Source organism: Scyliorhinus canicula, chromosome 6 (assembly GCF_902713615.1).
Source record: "Scyliorhinus canicula chromosome 6, sScyCan1.1, whole genome shotgun sequence".
Classification (NCBI taxonomy): domain Eukaryota; kingdom Metazoa; phylum Chordata; class Chondrichthyes; order Carcharhiniformes; family Scyliorhinidae; genus Scyliorhinus; species Scyliorhinus canicula.
Window position 1 is genome coordinate 89,902,869 of NC_052151.1, and position 15,484 is coordinate 89,918,352.

At 49.0% G+C, this 15,484-nt stretch overlaps 1 protein-coding gene across 2 annotated transcripts in view; it reads left to right on the plus strand.

The window, feature by feature from the left end:
- The window catches only part of LOC119967303 (histone deacetylase 2-like), a 94,400-nt gene that overhangs the window by 61,289 nt on the left and 17,627 nt on the right, over positions 1-15,484 (plus strand). For both annotated transcript variants that reach the window (XM_038799649.1, XM_038799650.1), the window contains 2 exons: positions 7,468-7,609; positions 15,279-15,371. In XM_038799649.1, the coding sequence (XP_038655577.1) occupies positions 7,468-7,609; positions 15,279-15,371 (235 nt within the window). The remainder of the gene's footprint in view (positions 1-7,467; positions 7,610-15,278; positions 15,372-15,484) is intronic.

Sequence of the window (15,484 nt, forward strand, 5' to 3'; positions counted from 1 at the left end):
CCTTCAGTTTTATTTTGTTTCTAACCTCTTTATTTATTCACAGCATCCTGAAACTTGAAGTTGTCTCCTTTTTTCATGGTATGTATTTCTCCTGCAACTTTACAATCTTTTTAAAACGGTCCTATTGGCATTCAGCATTCCTGTGTGTCAATTTCTCCTCTCACCTCAGCTAGCTCACTGCTCATCTTTCCAAAATCTGCCCTATTCCAATCTGGTGTACTAATTTTTTTCTTTTCCATTTAGTTCTTTAACTGTATCACATTATGACAGCTCCCTGCCTGCTTACCCACATGTAACTCACCTATCTGAACCATTTTGTTACTCACTAGCAATGACTGTCCCTCATTGACATATGAATATAATGCTTGAAGGGGGAATCCTGTACATACTTTAGAAATTCCTTTCCCTTTTCTTCAGTTAGTTCCTCTGTTTTAATGATTGAGCAAGTAATTAAAACCTTGTAGGATGATAATTTGTTCCGAAATCTTCTTCCTAATGTGTCTATATTTTCCTCTTCATTCCCTCCTAATAATTGGGGTGGGGTGGGAAGGTCATAACGCAGCCTAAGCAGTGTAACTACGTCTATTATTTCATTGATCTCTAACCATATTGACTTTGTACTTCCTTTTTGCAAACATTACTTCAGTGTTGGAAGTGCTGCACTGTTAGAGATGGTTCCTTTCAGATGTAACGTTAAATCTGTATGCACTCTTTATGTGGACATAAAATATTCCATGTAACTATCTGAAGAACAGTGGAGTTCCCCCAGTTGCCTGGCTATTATTTATCTCTGAACTGACATATAAAGTAGATGATACAAAAGCAAAATACTGCAGATTCTGGGGATCTTTTTTTAAAAATTGAAATGCTGGAAGTATTCAGGAGGTCTGGCAGCATCTGTGAAGAGAGAAAAAGGGTTAATGTTTGACCTGAAAGATTAACTCTGACCGGAATTCTCCCATCGTTGCGATGTTCCCACCTGCAGCGCACCCCCACCATGGATTTCCTGGCGGAGAGGGGTGGTTTCAATGGGAATCCCATTGACATGCGGCAGCAAGATAGAATCTTGCTGACAACGAATGGCACATGGCTGGGGGACCGGAGAATCCCGCCCCTTTCTCGCCACAGATGTTGCCAGACTCGCAGAATATTTTCAGTATTTTCTGTTTTTTTACCTAACGCCAATGTGTATCCATTTATATTCTTTCTGTTTGTGTGACTATTTTGTGTACAAATTGGTTCGCTCATTTCCTTTTATTACTACAGTGACTGCAGTTCAATAAAATTCATTGCCTGTAAAACATTTTGGGACATCCTGAGGTCATGAAATGTACTATATAAATGCAACTTCACTTTTTCTTCATCAGTCCTGTCCACAGCATATATTCCCTTCTCCATCAATATTGGCATTTTTATCCTACCTGCTCTGTCTCTCCTAAAAATATTATAACTCATTATATTTCATTCCATACAGTTTGCAACCAAGTACCTGTTGTTCTATTAAATTAAGTAACTTCTAATTTCTCTGATTATATTATTATTCACATGTGCAGTAATCACCAAGCCAGGCAATAGCTTCCGCAGTAGCTAAATGGAGCTCTCTGAGCCTTCTGCTGAATATTGTCATGGGGCAGTCTTTAATGATGTGAGTTATTGCTTGGGGTGCTCCACGGTTGCAGTCCAGGTTTCCTGCCAGAACCCACTTGTGCCAATTTGCCGAACGAAGACCGTGGCCAGCACTGAAACGGTTGAGTGTCCAATGCTGGCAGGGCACGTTGAAGACGGGTGGGTGGACTGTGGTTTATCTGATTTTCCTGGTTTATTTTCCACTTTGCAATTTATGCATTTCATGTTTTTAATGTTAATATTTAATGCCACTTCTTTGCCTTTATTTTCCCCAAGCTCACACCCCTCATTCCTTTATTTCAGTGGTTACCCTGTCATTTCACTGTTTATGTTGATGTGGCCTTCTGGCCTTAGCCCCTTTATTTATTTTGTATGCTATTCATTTTGCTGAATTCTTTATTTCTATATTAATTATAATTCTAATTAAATCTAATTCTACGTTTTCTGCTTCCCTTTTCAGAAAGCTTTACCCTACCTTTTTATTTCTAATTTAGGTGACTCTTTACTTTCCTCTGCATGGATTTTGCAATTTTGCAATATGTAACTGGTTGCTGATCTACCACTGCTTTTTGTGCCCTCACTGAAGTTAGATTTTACCCTCGATATATTGAGCTAATTCCTGTTAGCCTAATATCTTGTGGATGTACCTGATGAGACCATCAATTCACGCGACACGTGGTTAGAAGTGAACAATGGTTTTAATCATCTTACAACAGAGCCTGCCTGTGACGGGATGAACTCCTGATGAACTGGCAGGCAGGCTCTCAGCATCAACCTTTATACTTCCGGTTAGGGGGAGGAGCCATGGGTGGAGCCCAGTACAAGCTCCTCATCTCCCCCTATGGGTAGAGCCGCGCAACTACACGTGATCCAATACAATATACAGGCTCAACGCATGTTTTACAATACAGTGTGGATTATTAGTATTTATAATTCACCACATTCACCCCCTGTAAACAAATCAAGTCCGGCGGGGGTGATGGTTGACAGATTGAGTCTGTCCGGTGGTCGGGTTGTCCGTTGTGATCGGCGGAGCACCGGGGATGCAGCCCCTTCTGGTGGCTGGATGATCACGGTCGGTTGGGGTACGATGGCGGACTCCGGGGGTGATTATGTCCTAGCTTCGTACCCGTCTGGTTTGACTGGGGAGTGGGGGCGCTGGAAGCTTGCGGGTGCGGGCGCGCAGAACATGTGTAGCGAACTGGTAGGCGCGGGGGCGTGGGGCACGGCGAGTTGCGTGGGATGGGATGTAGTGTGAGGGGAACCTCGGTGGTGGTAGTGTTCGGGTTTGATCCTGCAGGCGCTATGTCCCGGAGGGATACGGTGTCCTGACGGCCGTCAGGGTACTCTATGAAGGCGTATTGGGGGATTTGAGTGTAGTAGAAGCACTTTTTCTACGAGTGGGTCAGTTTTGTGTGCCCTGACGTGCTTCCGGAGGAGTACTGGGCCCGGTGTCTTCAACCATGCCGAGAGCGAAGCCCCCGTGGTAGTGCCCCTGGAAAAAATAAAGAGCCGCTTGTGAGGGGTCTGGTTGGTGGCGGTACATAAGAGGGACCTAATAGCGTGGAGCGCGTCTGGGAGGACTTCCTGCCAATGGGAGATCGGGAGATTCCTGGGCCGGAGGGTCAGTAGGACGGTCTTCCAGACTGTCGCATTCTCCCTCTCCACCTGCCCGTTCCCCCCTGGGGTTATAGCTGGTAGTCCTGCTTGAGGCGATGCCCTTGTCGAGCAGGTACTGACTCAGCTCGTCGCTCATAAAGGACGAACCCCGGTCGCTGTGTACATAGCTGGGGAAACCAAACAGGGTGAAGATACTATGCAGGGCCCTAATGACTGTGTGGGAGGTCATATCGGGGCACGGGATAGCAAAAAGGAATCGGGAGAACTCGTCGATGACATTCAGGAAGTATACATTCCGGTTAGTCGAGGGGAGTGGCCCTTTGAAATCGATGGCGAGGCGTTCAAAGGGCCTAGAAGCCTTGACCAGGTGGGCCCTGTCTGGTCTGTAGAAGTGCGGTTTGCACTCGCGCAGATCGGGCAATCCCTGGTGACGGCTTTTACCTCCTCAGTGGAGAAAGGCAGATTTCGGGCTTTAATGTAGTGGGCGAGCCGGGTGATCCCCGAGTGGCAGAGGTCATTGTGGATGGCTTTTAAGCGGTCGCTCTGCGTGCTGGCGCATGTGCCGCGGGACAGGGCATCTGGTGGCTCGTTGAGCTTCCCCGGTCAATACATAATATCGTATTTGTAGGTGGAGAGCTCAATCCTCCACCTCAGAATTTTATCATTTTTAATTTTGCCCCTTTGCGAGTTGTCAAACATGAAGGCAACCGATCTTTGGTCGGTGATGAGGGTGAACCTCCTCCTTGCGAGGTAGTGCCTCCAGTGACGTATAGCCTCCACAATGGCTTGTGCTTCATTTTCGAAGCGGAGAGGGTTCGGGAGAAAAATGCGACTGGTCTCCCTGCCTGATTTAATGTGGCTGCAAGAGCTACCTCTGAGGCATCGCTCTCAACCTGAAAGGGGACGGATTTATCCACCGCCCGCATGGCCGCCTTGGCGATGTCCTCCTTGATGCAGTTGAAGGCCTGGCGAGCCTCAGCTAACAGGGGAAAAAGTGTGGCCTTAAAGAGTGTGCGGGCTTTGTCTGCATATTGAGGGACCCACTGGGCATAATATGAAAAGAATCCCAGGCACCGTTTGAGGGCCCTGGGACAATGAGGGAGAGGGAGTTCTAAGAGGGGGCACATACGGTCCGGGTCGGGGCCCAGGACTCGGTTTTCCACGACATAGCCGAGGATGGCTAGTCTGGTCGTGCGGAAAACGCATTTCTCCTTGTAAGTGAGATTGAGCTTCAGGGCCGTCTTGAGAAATCGATTGATGTTGGCATCGTGGTCCTGCAGATGGTAACGTTATCCAAGTACGGAAACGTGGCCCGCAGTCCGTACTGGTCCACCATTCGGTCCATTGCTCGTTGGAGCACCGAGACCCCATTCGTGACGCCAAAGGGAACTCGGAGGAAGTGGAAGAGGCGGCCATCGGCCTCGAACGCCGTGTAGTGGCGGTCCTCCGGGCGAATTGGGAGCTGGCGGTATGCAGACTTCAGATCCACCGTGTAGAAGATGCGGTACTGGCCGATCTGGTTCACCATGTCTGCAATCCTGGGGAGGGGATACGCGTCGAGGAGCGTAAACCGATTAATGGTCTGACTATAATCTACGACCATGCAGAATTTTTCCCCGGTCTTGACGACCACAACCTGAGCTCTCCAGGGGCTGTTACTGGCCTCTATGATCCCCTCACGTAGGAGCCTGCGGACCTCGCTTCGGATAAACACCCTGTCCTGTAGGCTGTACCGCCTGCTGCGAGTGGCTACAGGTTTACAGTCCGGAGTGAGATTGGCAAAGAGAGGAGGGGGGGGGAGATTCGCAGCGTGGCTAGGCTGCAGATGGTGAGTGGGGGTAGGGATCCGCCGAAGCTGAGGGTGAGACTCTTGAGGTTGCACTGAAAATCGAGTCCCAGTAAGAGTGGGGCGCAGAGTTCGGGCAGGACGTATAGTTGAAAATTAGAGTAACTAACGCCTTGGATTGTTAGGGTCGCGACAGTGCGCCCTTGGATGTGAACAGAGTGGGAGCCCGAAGCGAGGGAGATAGTTTGCCGTGCAGGAAAAACAGGGAGTGAACAGCGTCTTACCAGATCTGGGTGTACGAAGCTCTCGGTGCTCCCGGAGTCGAAGAGGCACGGTGTACTGTACCCGTTAACTTGAACGGTCGTCATTGAGTTGCGGAGGTGTTTTGGACGCGACTGGTCCAACGTGACTGTGCCGAGTTGCGGATAGTCGGCGGCTCGGTCCGCTGTGTTGGGGTGGCCCTGTGGTGAATGCCCGCTGAGGTCGCAGTCTTCGATCAGATTTTTTGAATTTGGAGAGGATGGAGCCCAAGATGGCCGCCCCCGTGGATCGCACGTGGCGGCGGCGAGGAAGATGGCGGCCCCCATAAGCCGCACATGGTCGGCCGCGTGGTGGGGGTCTGCCAAGATAACGGCCCCCATGGGTCGCACATGGTGGGTGGGGGCGGAGTCGAGGTGTAGGCCGCAGCGTTACGAGGCCTGCGGGCCTGCGAATTCAGAGAACGAGTGCTTTGAGCCACGGGAGGGTTAGAGGCTGGGGCTTTCTTCGCCAGACACACTCTGGCATAGTGTCCTTTGCGACTGCAGCTGCTGTAGGTCGCGTTGCGGGCCGGGAGGTGCTGCCGTGGGTGCTGGGGCTGGCCACAAAAGTGGTAGGCTGGGGAAGCATAGTGGCTGGGTGTCCACGCGGCGCAGGCCTGGGGCAGTCGCTGGTCGGGGGCCCATGACGGGGTTGCGGAGACCGCAGGGAATGAGGTGAGGCTGCGAAACGAGACCTCCATAGTAGTAGCGAGTTCAACAGTGTCTTCTAAATTTTGGGCCACCTTCTCAAGCAGTCGCTGGAGCACGTAATTGGATCTGAGGCCTGCAACAAATACATCGCGGACAGCAAGTTCTCTATGTTCAGCAGCATTTACAGCCTGGTAATTACAGTCCCAGGATAAGGCTTTTAAGTCTCTTAGAAATTCTTCTAGCGATTCTGTGGGGCGCTGGCGGCAAGTAGTAAAAACGTGGCGCGTGTAGAGCTCATTGACAGGCCTCACGTACATTCTGTCGAGTCGGGCCAGGGCCTCTGTATATGAGCCGGTACAATTTAACTGAGTAGATATACGATGGCTCACAATTGCGTGCAGTAGGCTGAGTTTCTGCTCCTCCGTCGTTTCTGTGGTGCTTGCTTCAGCCAGGTAGGCCTTAAAACATCGGGGCCAGTGTGAAAAGATTTATTTCGCCTCTGCATCCTGTGGGTCAAGTTCCAGTCGATCAGGTTTGAGGACTGATTCCATAGTCGTTCCTTACTGTTTCTTAAGACGATTAAATTGATGAGACCATCAATTCACGCGACACGTGGTTAGAAGTGAACAGTGGTTTTAATCGTCTTACAACAGAGCCTGCCTGTGACGAGATGAACTCTAGATGAACTGGCAGGCAGGCTCTCAGCATCAACCTTTATACTTCCGGTTAGGGGGTGGAGCCCAGTACAAGCTCCTCATCTCCCCCTATGGGTAGAGCCGCGCAACTGCACGTGATCTAATACAATATACAGGCTCAACACATGTACAATACAGTGTGGATTATTAGTATTTATAATTCACCACAGTACCATTTTGACTCTTTTATTATAATCTTTATAATATTTTTTATTGTCACAAGTAGGCTTACATTAACACTGCAATGAAGTTACTGTGAAAAGCCCATATCGCCACATTCTGGCACTTGTTCGGGTGCACTGAGGGAGAATTCAGAATGTCCAAATTACCTAACAGCACGTCTTTCGGGATTTGTGGGAGGAAACCGAAGCAAACCCACGCAGACACTGGGAGAACGTGCAGACTCCGCACAGACAGTGACCCAAGCCGGGAATCGAACCTGGGACTGTTGCGTCGTGAAGCAACAGTGCTAACCACCATGCTACCGCGCCCTGTTTTCATTCTCATTCTGTTAGCAGTTCACTTTGTGTTTTCTTCTTGACTTGGCATCTTGAGAGATATATAGCAACATTTCTAACATGGTATCAGAAAAATTCTGCAATCAAGCACATTTACTGATTTCCAGTGGTTTTAAACTCTAAGACAGTAATGCAGAATATTCATTTGGAAAAAAATAAAACGTCCTATATGCCTCACATTTGTCTGTGATTTAAAGCGAAGGCAGTTTCCCATTTGAACATTTCATTTACAGAAAGCACAGTCCTAAATGTAATGTCTTCTATTTCCACAGATACCATCAGCGAGTTTTGTATATTGATATTGACATCCACCATGGAGATGGTGTAGAAGAGGCTTTTTATACAACAGACCGTGTGATGACTGTTTCATTCCATAAATATGGTGAATATTTCCCTGGGACAGGTGATCTTCGGGTGAGTGTTCATTTCAGTAACAAAGATGTTCATAAATACAAGTTTCAGTTTGAAAGCTAAATAACTTGAGACAGTTGAAATGCCTGGAAGTGGCCTTCTGAAAAGGATGAAAACATTGTACACGGTTAGAAACCACAACTGAGTGGAAGATTGTATTTGCTAATCTTGTTGCTTCGGGTCTTCAAACATGTGTTTATAATAGCCTGTTTTCTGTCTTTCAAACCTGATATTAATTTTCAGAAAATACTAGGCTTTTTTTGTTCTAAACAATAACTTCAAAAGGTTAAACTAGAGACAAAATGCAGAGAAACATTGGGCTTCACGTGTCCCCACATGAAGCCCACCTCCACTTGTGCTATTGGCATAACATGCTGCAGTCTGGCAAAATTGCCTAGCAGTAGGACCTTTGCCTCTCAGTGGGGAGGAAGTCCCATCTACGGGAGCTGCCAGCCAATCCGATTGGCCAGCAGCCCCACCAGTCAGGGCAGTGGCATGAAGAAGGCCCAATGGATCCCAAAGTAAGGTAGGTCTGGGGTATTGAATGGGAGGATTTGGGCAGTTATAGGAGGGGAGCATGGGATGGTGGGATTTGGAGAGCTGGCAGGTCGAAGACAGCAGAGAGTTGTCCCTTTCCTTTCCGTCCCCCCACGCACAACGATCACCCCCTAAAGATGGCACCTACCCACTTCCTTCTCACCCTTTAAAAAATATTTTCAATAGAATCAGCCTGCCCATTTCCAACCAACTGTTCACACCAGATATATTATGGCATGGGTAGTGTATTATTGAGGTCAATTGGCTTATTAACAAGCTTGATTGACCCATGATCATTTATTTAAATATGCCAGAAAGGCTGCCAATTTTGGCACCCGCCCATCTACAATGTTATGGGGATGATGAGCTTGGGGGGGGGGGGGGGGGGGGGGGAGATTCCCGATATTACATACCCCCTCCCCCCACTGAAAACACACCCAACGAGGACATGTAAAATCCAGACCTTAACATTCTGATTTGGTTGCTTTGTTTCTAAAGTCATTGCAAGGTAATAGATAATTACTCAAAAAAAACAGTTCAGCAGCTTTGGCTTTGTTCCATTCAATGCTGAAATAAATATGATGGGGTTAATATGTAAAGTGTGCCATGCTGTTAGTTGTGATTTACATAATTAAGAGCCTTTCCCTTCACTTTGTGTGAAATTGTTGCCTTGATTTGCTTTACTGACCAGATGTCTTCAACTCAGTTGCAGTCTGTAGTCATGATGGCCCAGCAGGTTACATGTAGTGATGTATTCTGCCAGATGGTGAAATGGTATAGCAGCTGGTGTTTTTTTTCCCTTTTTCAAAAATGAAGAAACTCAATTACCTGAGGATACTTTCATCATGGCAGCTCAAAGATTTTGAATTCGAGTTCAAATTCTGGAAGACATTATTCTAACCTGCTCTGCCTAAATGGTACCTTTTATTGGTCAATGACTGCAATCCTTTCAAAGAAAAGATTTAGCTGAGGGATGGGTAGGGGGAAACAGATACCTTCATGGTTTGACCTCAGGAAAGTGGTAAGATTGTCCAAATTGATTAGCATAAAACTTGACTATCAATGGGGAGATATGTGTTTTGAGTTCCAGTGATCCAAAGATAAAATGTATAGTGTTGGTTGCAACACCAAGCAAAGTGACTATCTAAAGCACAAGGATATCTGAAAACAAAACATTACGGTTCCTATGTTCCCTGCACCAGAAGTAATGTTTGTGGGTTTACGGTGGCGGCCATGGAGTGAAAGGTCGCACATTTGGCAGCTCCCGCCCTTGGTGGTCTTTTTGTGGCTTTTAGACTGGATTTCCACAGGAATATTTCAAATTAAAGATGTAAAAGCAAGAGGAGAAGGAGGTGACCCCTAGTTTATGGAGCTGCACCCGAGGAAAAATCGGAAAAAGAGAAATCAAAAGTTGTCTGGAAGCGAGGAGAAGAGTTTGAAGGAGGCAATGGCGGGGGAGCAGGGTTCGACCACACCAGCTCAATGGTGGACTTTTGACCGAGAAGTTCACTCAACATCGCAAGGAATGTGCAGAGGACCTGGCCCGGGCAGTGGACTCGATCAGGGCGGTGGTCGACCCAGGGACAGTCGATCCAGAAGTTGGAGGAGCTGGCGGTGGAACGAGAGGAGCAATCCACTGCAATGGCAATGGAGATCGGGATGCTGCAGGACCAACAGAAACAGCTGCTGGAGAAGGTGGAGGACCTGGAGAACCGTTCTCTGAGACAGAATACCGGATCGTCGGTCTGCCAGAGAGGAAGGAATGATCGAATGGCGGTGCATATGGGGGGGGGGGAAAGATGCTAGAGGAGTTGATATGGGAAGGTTCGTTCCCCAAGCCGCTGGAGGTGGACCGAGCCCATAGGGCGCTTATGCGTAAGCCGCAGGGGAGTGAGCCCCCCGAGGGTGATGGTGGTACGGCTGCATCGATTCCTAGATAAGGAACGCATCATAAGGTGGGCCAGGCAGACAAAATGGTGTATGTGGGAAGGTTCTGAGATCCAGGTGTACCAAGACTTGGGAGCAGAACTCGCAAAAAGGAGGGCGAGTTTTAATAAAGTCAAGGTGGCCCTGCACAAGAAGCAAATATAGTTTGGTCTGCTTTACCCAGCCTGTCTTTGGGTGACCTATGAGGGTCGGGAACTGTACTTTAGTTAGCCGGAGGACGTGGCGGACTTCGCGAAGGATGATAACTTGGTAGACAAACAAGGATCTGTGGAGAACTGAGTTAGAAATTGTGTTGCCCTTTTAAAAACCTTAGTCTTTTAACTCTGTAATTTAAGTTGCGATGTTTGAAAAGCTGTTTGAGTTTTCCATAGAATTTACAGTGCAGAAGGAGGCCATTCGGCCCATCGAGTCTGCACCGGCTCTTGAACGAGCACCCTACCCAAGATCAACACCTCCACCCTATCCCCATAACCCAGTAACCCCACCCAACACTAAGGGCAATTTTGGACACTAAGGGCAATTTATCATGGCCAATCCACCTAACCTGCACATCTTTAGACTGTGGGAGGAAACCGGAGCACCCGGAGGAAACCCACGCACACACTGGGAGGATGTGCAGACTCCGCACAGACAGTGACCCAAGCCGGAATCGAACCTGGGATCCTGGAGCTGTGAAGCATTGGTGCTATCCACAATGCTACCGTGCTGCCCATACTTTTTACAAGTATAATTCCTTTTTCTTTGTCTGGTCTTATTTGGTCCTGCCTGAGGGTGTTAGATTAGATAAGATTTTGTTAAGGGAGGAGGGGTGGGCCTCTGTGCTTGGTCCTTGGGAGGGATTGTTTGTTTGTTTGTTTTTTGTTTTTGGAACTTGTACTAAGACTGAGGGGGGGGGAAACCAGCAGGTGGTAGGATGCTAGGGGGCGGGAGTTGCCGGGCTGGCTGGGAGGGTTAGTTCACGGAAGCAAAGTGGGGTTGACCTGAAGATTAACGTTGGGGGAGGGGGTGTTGCTGACGAGGAGGGGACTTTTAGGAGGTTGGAGGGGGAGAGTAGATGACGGTAGCTGCTGTGGGGCGGGCCAGGTGAGATACGGGCCATGAGCCAAGGGCTGGCCTAGGGAAGGTCATGGCTGATTGACAGGGGAGGGGGGTTGTGTACCCCCCGACCAGGCTGGTTACGTGGAATGTTCGTGGACTGAATGGGCCGGTCAAAAGAGCTAGCGTTTTCGCACACGAGACAACTGAAGGCGGACGCGGCCATGTTGCAAGAGACGCACTTGAAGCTGGGAGACCAAATTCGACTGAAGAAGGGATGAGTCAGACAGGTGTTCCATTCGGGATTGGACTTTAAAATAAGGGGGGTGGCAATCCTGGTTACTAAAAAGGTGGCATTCGAGGTGAGAAAGATCGAGGCAGACCGGGGGTAGATTTATTATGATAAGCAGGAAGCTGGAGGGAATGGCAATGGTGTTAGTCAATATATTCGCCCCAAACTGGGATGATGTCACGTTTGTCAGGAAGGTGCTGGGGAAGATTCCGGATCTCGAGTCGCTCTGACTGATTATGGGGTGGGATTTTAATCTGGTTCTAGACCCGCGGCTAGACCGGTCAAGTTCCAGGTCGGGAAACGAGTATTCGTTCTACTCCCACGTGCACGAGGTATATTCCAGGGTAGACTTTTTTGTACTTGACAAAACGCTGTTAGCGGTGGTGGAGGACACTGAGTATTCAGCAATCGTGGTGTCGGACGCGAACTACATTGGATGACCTACGGGTAAGCACAGGAAGGACCCAGCGTCCACAGTGGAGGTTAGATGTAGGTCTGTTAGCAGAGGATAAGGTTTGTGAACGGGTGAGGGAGGCCATTCAGGGGTACATAAAGAGCAATGACACGAGACAGACCGCGACAGGGGTGGTTTGGGAAGCATTGAAGGCAGTTATTAGAGGGAATTTATTTTGATTCGGGCCCTCAGGGAGAAGACGGAACGGGCGGAGTTAGTCAGGCTGGTAGGTGAAATCTTACAGGTGGACAGGAGATATGCGGAGTCTCCGGATGAGGAGCTCCTGAAGGAGCATCAGAGACTCCAAATGGAATTTGTGCTCCTGTCCACAGGCAAGGCAGAAGGGCAGTTGAAGAGGGTGAAAGGGGCAATAGTAAAGGATATGAAGGGGAAGGTAGTGGTGGACCCGAAGGTGATAAATGATGTGTTTCGCAAATTCTATAGTCGACTTGATGAATCGGAAGCCCCAGCCGGGGAGGAGGGTATGAAGCGATTTTTGGAGAGGCGAGAATTCCCAAAGGTCGATGAGCTGGTGGAATGCCTGGGGGCCCAATTGGGCTCGGGGAGGTGATAGACGGGTTGGGGGCGATGCAATCGGGTAAGGCCCCGGGACCTAATGGATACCCAGTGGAGTTTTATAAAACGTTTTCTGGGTTACTGGGGCCGCTCCTGGTTAAGGCCTTGAACGAGTCTAAGGAGTTGGGAGTGCTCCCCCCAACGTTATCACAGGCATCGATCTCTCTCATCTTGAAGTGGGACAAAGACCCCGGAGAGCTGTGGATCATACAGGTCGATTTCTCTTTTGAACGCAGATGCTAAATTGCTGGCAAAGTTCTTGGCCACACCTATTGAAGATTGTGTCCCAGAGGTAATCGGGGCGGACCAGACGGGATTTGTGAAGGGCAGGCACCTAACGTCCAACATTAGACGGCTCCTGAATGTTATAATGATGCCAGCGGAGGGGCGCGAGGTTGAGGTGATAGGAGCTATGGATGCAGAAAAGGCGGTAGTAGCTATGGATGCAGAAAAGACCGGGTGGAGTGGAAGTACCTATGGGATATTTTAGGCAGGTTCGGGGTTGGGCAGGGATTTGTGGATTGGCTCCGGTGGCGAATGGAAGAACCAACCAGGTCCGGTCAGAATATTTTAGTCTCTGGACAGGAACAAGATGGGTGCCTGCTCTCCCCACTACTGTTTGCCCTGTCCATAGAGCCCTTGGCAATGGCCCTTGGGTCATCGAATGTTTGGCAGGAGATAGTGGGGGGGGTTGGGGTGGAGCACAGGGTCTCGCTCTACGCAGACGATTTACTGCTTTATATTACAGACCCGCTGTGGGGGATGGCTGGAATTATGGAGACACTGGAAGAATTTGGGCGGCTCTCAGGCTACAAGTTAAACATGGAAAGAGTGAGGTGTGTGCGATTCAGGCACGGGGGCAGGAAAGGAGACTGAGGGCGTTACCTTTTAAGGTGGTGGGGAGGAGCTTGGGTATCTGGGGATCCAGGTGGCTAGGGATTGGGGACAGCTCCACAAGTTAAATCTGGGTAAAGAGGTCGAGCAGATGAAAAGGGATTTCCGCTGGTGGGACATGCTCCCGCTGACACTGGCGGGGAGGGTACAGATGCTGAAGATGAGTCCTCCCGAGACTGCTGGTTTTTTTTGCAATGTCTCCCGATTTTTGTCCCGAAGACCTTTTTTTAGGAAACTGAATGCGGCGATCTCAGATTTAGTGTGGGCTGGTAAAACCCCGAGGGTGAAGAAGGCACTCCTGGAACAGGGTCGCGGGGAGGGGGGCGTTGCCCACTCGGGTTTTATTAATTATTCCTGGGTGGCCTACATTTTGATGGTCAGGAAGTGGGTAGTGGGGGAGGGGTCGGTTTGGGAGTGAATGGAGGTGGCATCCTATAAGGGTACGAGTTTAAAGGCTTTATTGTCGGCACCCCTTGCTGGCTCGGTACCCCACAAGCCCAGTGGTAGTGGCAGCCCTGAGGGTGTGGGGACAATGGAGACAGCATATGAGATTGGAGGGGACGTCAATATGATCACCGATCTGTGACAATTACCGTTTTGTTCCGGGGGTCTGGATGGGGACTTTAGGAGGTGGCAGCAGGCAGGGATTGAGAGATTTGGGGATCTCTTCATTCAGGGGGGGGGGTTTCCCGAGCCTGGAGGCATTAGAGGAGGAGTTCGAGTTGCCGGGTGGGAACGGGTTTCGGCACCTACAGGTAAAGACTTTGTCCGGAGGCAGGCTCCAAGCTTTCCTTCCACTTGAGGGACTACAGGATAAGGTGATGTCAAAAACGGGGGTTGGGGAGGGGAGGGTCTCGGAGATATGTAAGGAGTTGATGGAGTGGGAAGGAGTCCCTATTGGGGAGGTGAAAAGGAAGTGGGAAGAGGAGCTGGGTGGAGAGTTGGAAATCGGATTATGGGAAAAGGCTTTGAAGAGAGTTAATTCATCCTCGTCTTGTGCCAGACTTAGTCTGACCCAGTTCAAGTTGGTTCGTAGGGCCCACATGACGGTAGCCCGGATGAGCAGGTTTTTTGAGGAAATGGAGGATAGGTGCGGCGCTATGGGGAAGCCCGGCAAATCATGTACATATGTTCTGGGTGTGTCCGAAGTTGAGGGGATTCTGGCAGGGATTTGTGTTTTGTCAGAGGTACTGGAAGGGAGGGTGACTCCGAGTTCAGAATTGGCAATATTTGGGGCATTAGAAGATCCGGGGGCCCGGGGGGGGATGTTCGAGTGTTCTCTTCCCTGGTGGCCCGGAGATGGATTTTGCTGGGATGGAGAGACTCCGAACCTCCAAAGTCAGGAGTGTGTGTCAGCGACATGGCAGGGTTTCTCAGGCTGGAAAAGATTACGTTTGCCTTGAGAGGTTCAATTCATTGGTTTGCTCGGAGGTGGCAGCCGTTCATTGACTTCTTCAAGGAAAATTGAACGTCTGCAGTAAGGGGGGGGGGGGGGGGGAATGGAAGGCATGGTAGTGTAAGACAAGGATAGGGAACTTAGTACATGGGCAATTAGGAAATAGGCCGTGGGTCGTGAAATGAAATGAAAAGAAAATCGCTTATTGTCACAAGTAGGCTTCAAATGAAGTTACTGTGAAAAGCCCCTAGTCGCCACATTCCGGCACCTGTTCGGGGAGGCTGGTACGGGAATTGAACCATGCTGTTGGTCTGCTTTAAAAGCCAGCTCCTTAGCCGTGTGCTAAACCAGATGTTTTTAGGTTTTTTGCGTGCGTCAGCCGCGCGGTTGTTTAAGGAATGTTAAGTGTTAAACCGTAAACTGTGAAAATGACAAACGCTTCAATAAAATATTTTCTAAAAACAAAAAGAAGTAATGTTCGTGCAGTATTCAGTAATTTGCCTCAAAATTGGCTCTAAATTTGTATTCTTGTCATGTGCAGGATATAGGAGCGGGGAAAGGTAAATATTATGCTGTGAACTTTCCGCTTCGAGATGGAATTGATGATGAGTCTTACGAGCAGATATTTAAGCCAGTAAGTCTTCTAAATATTATTTTTCTTATTTAGTAATTATTTAAACTTGACTGTAATGGTGATGCAACATTTGGAGACATACAATAGTTTAGTACGAAGTGTTGCCATTTTTA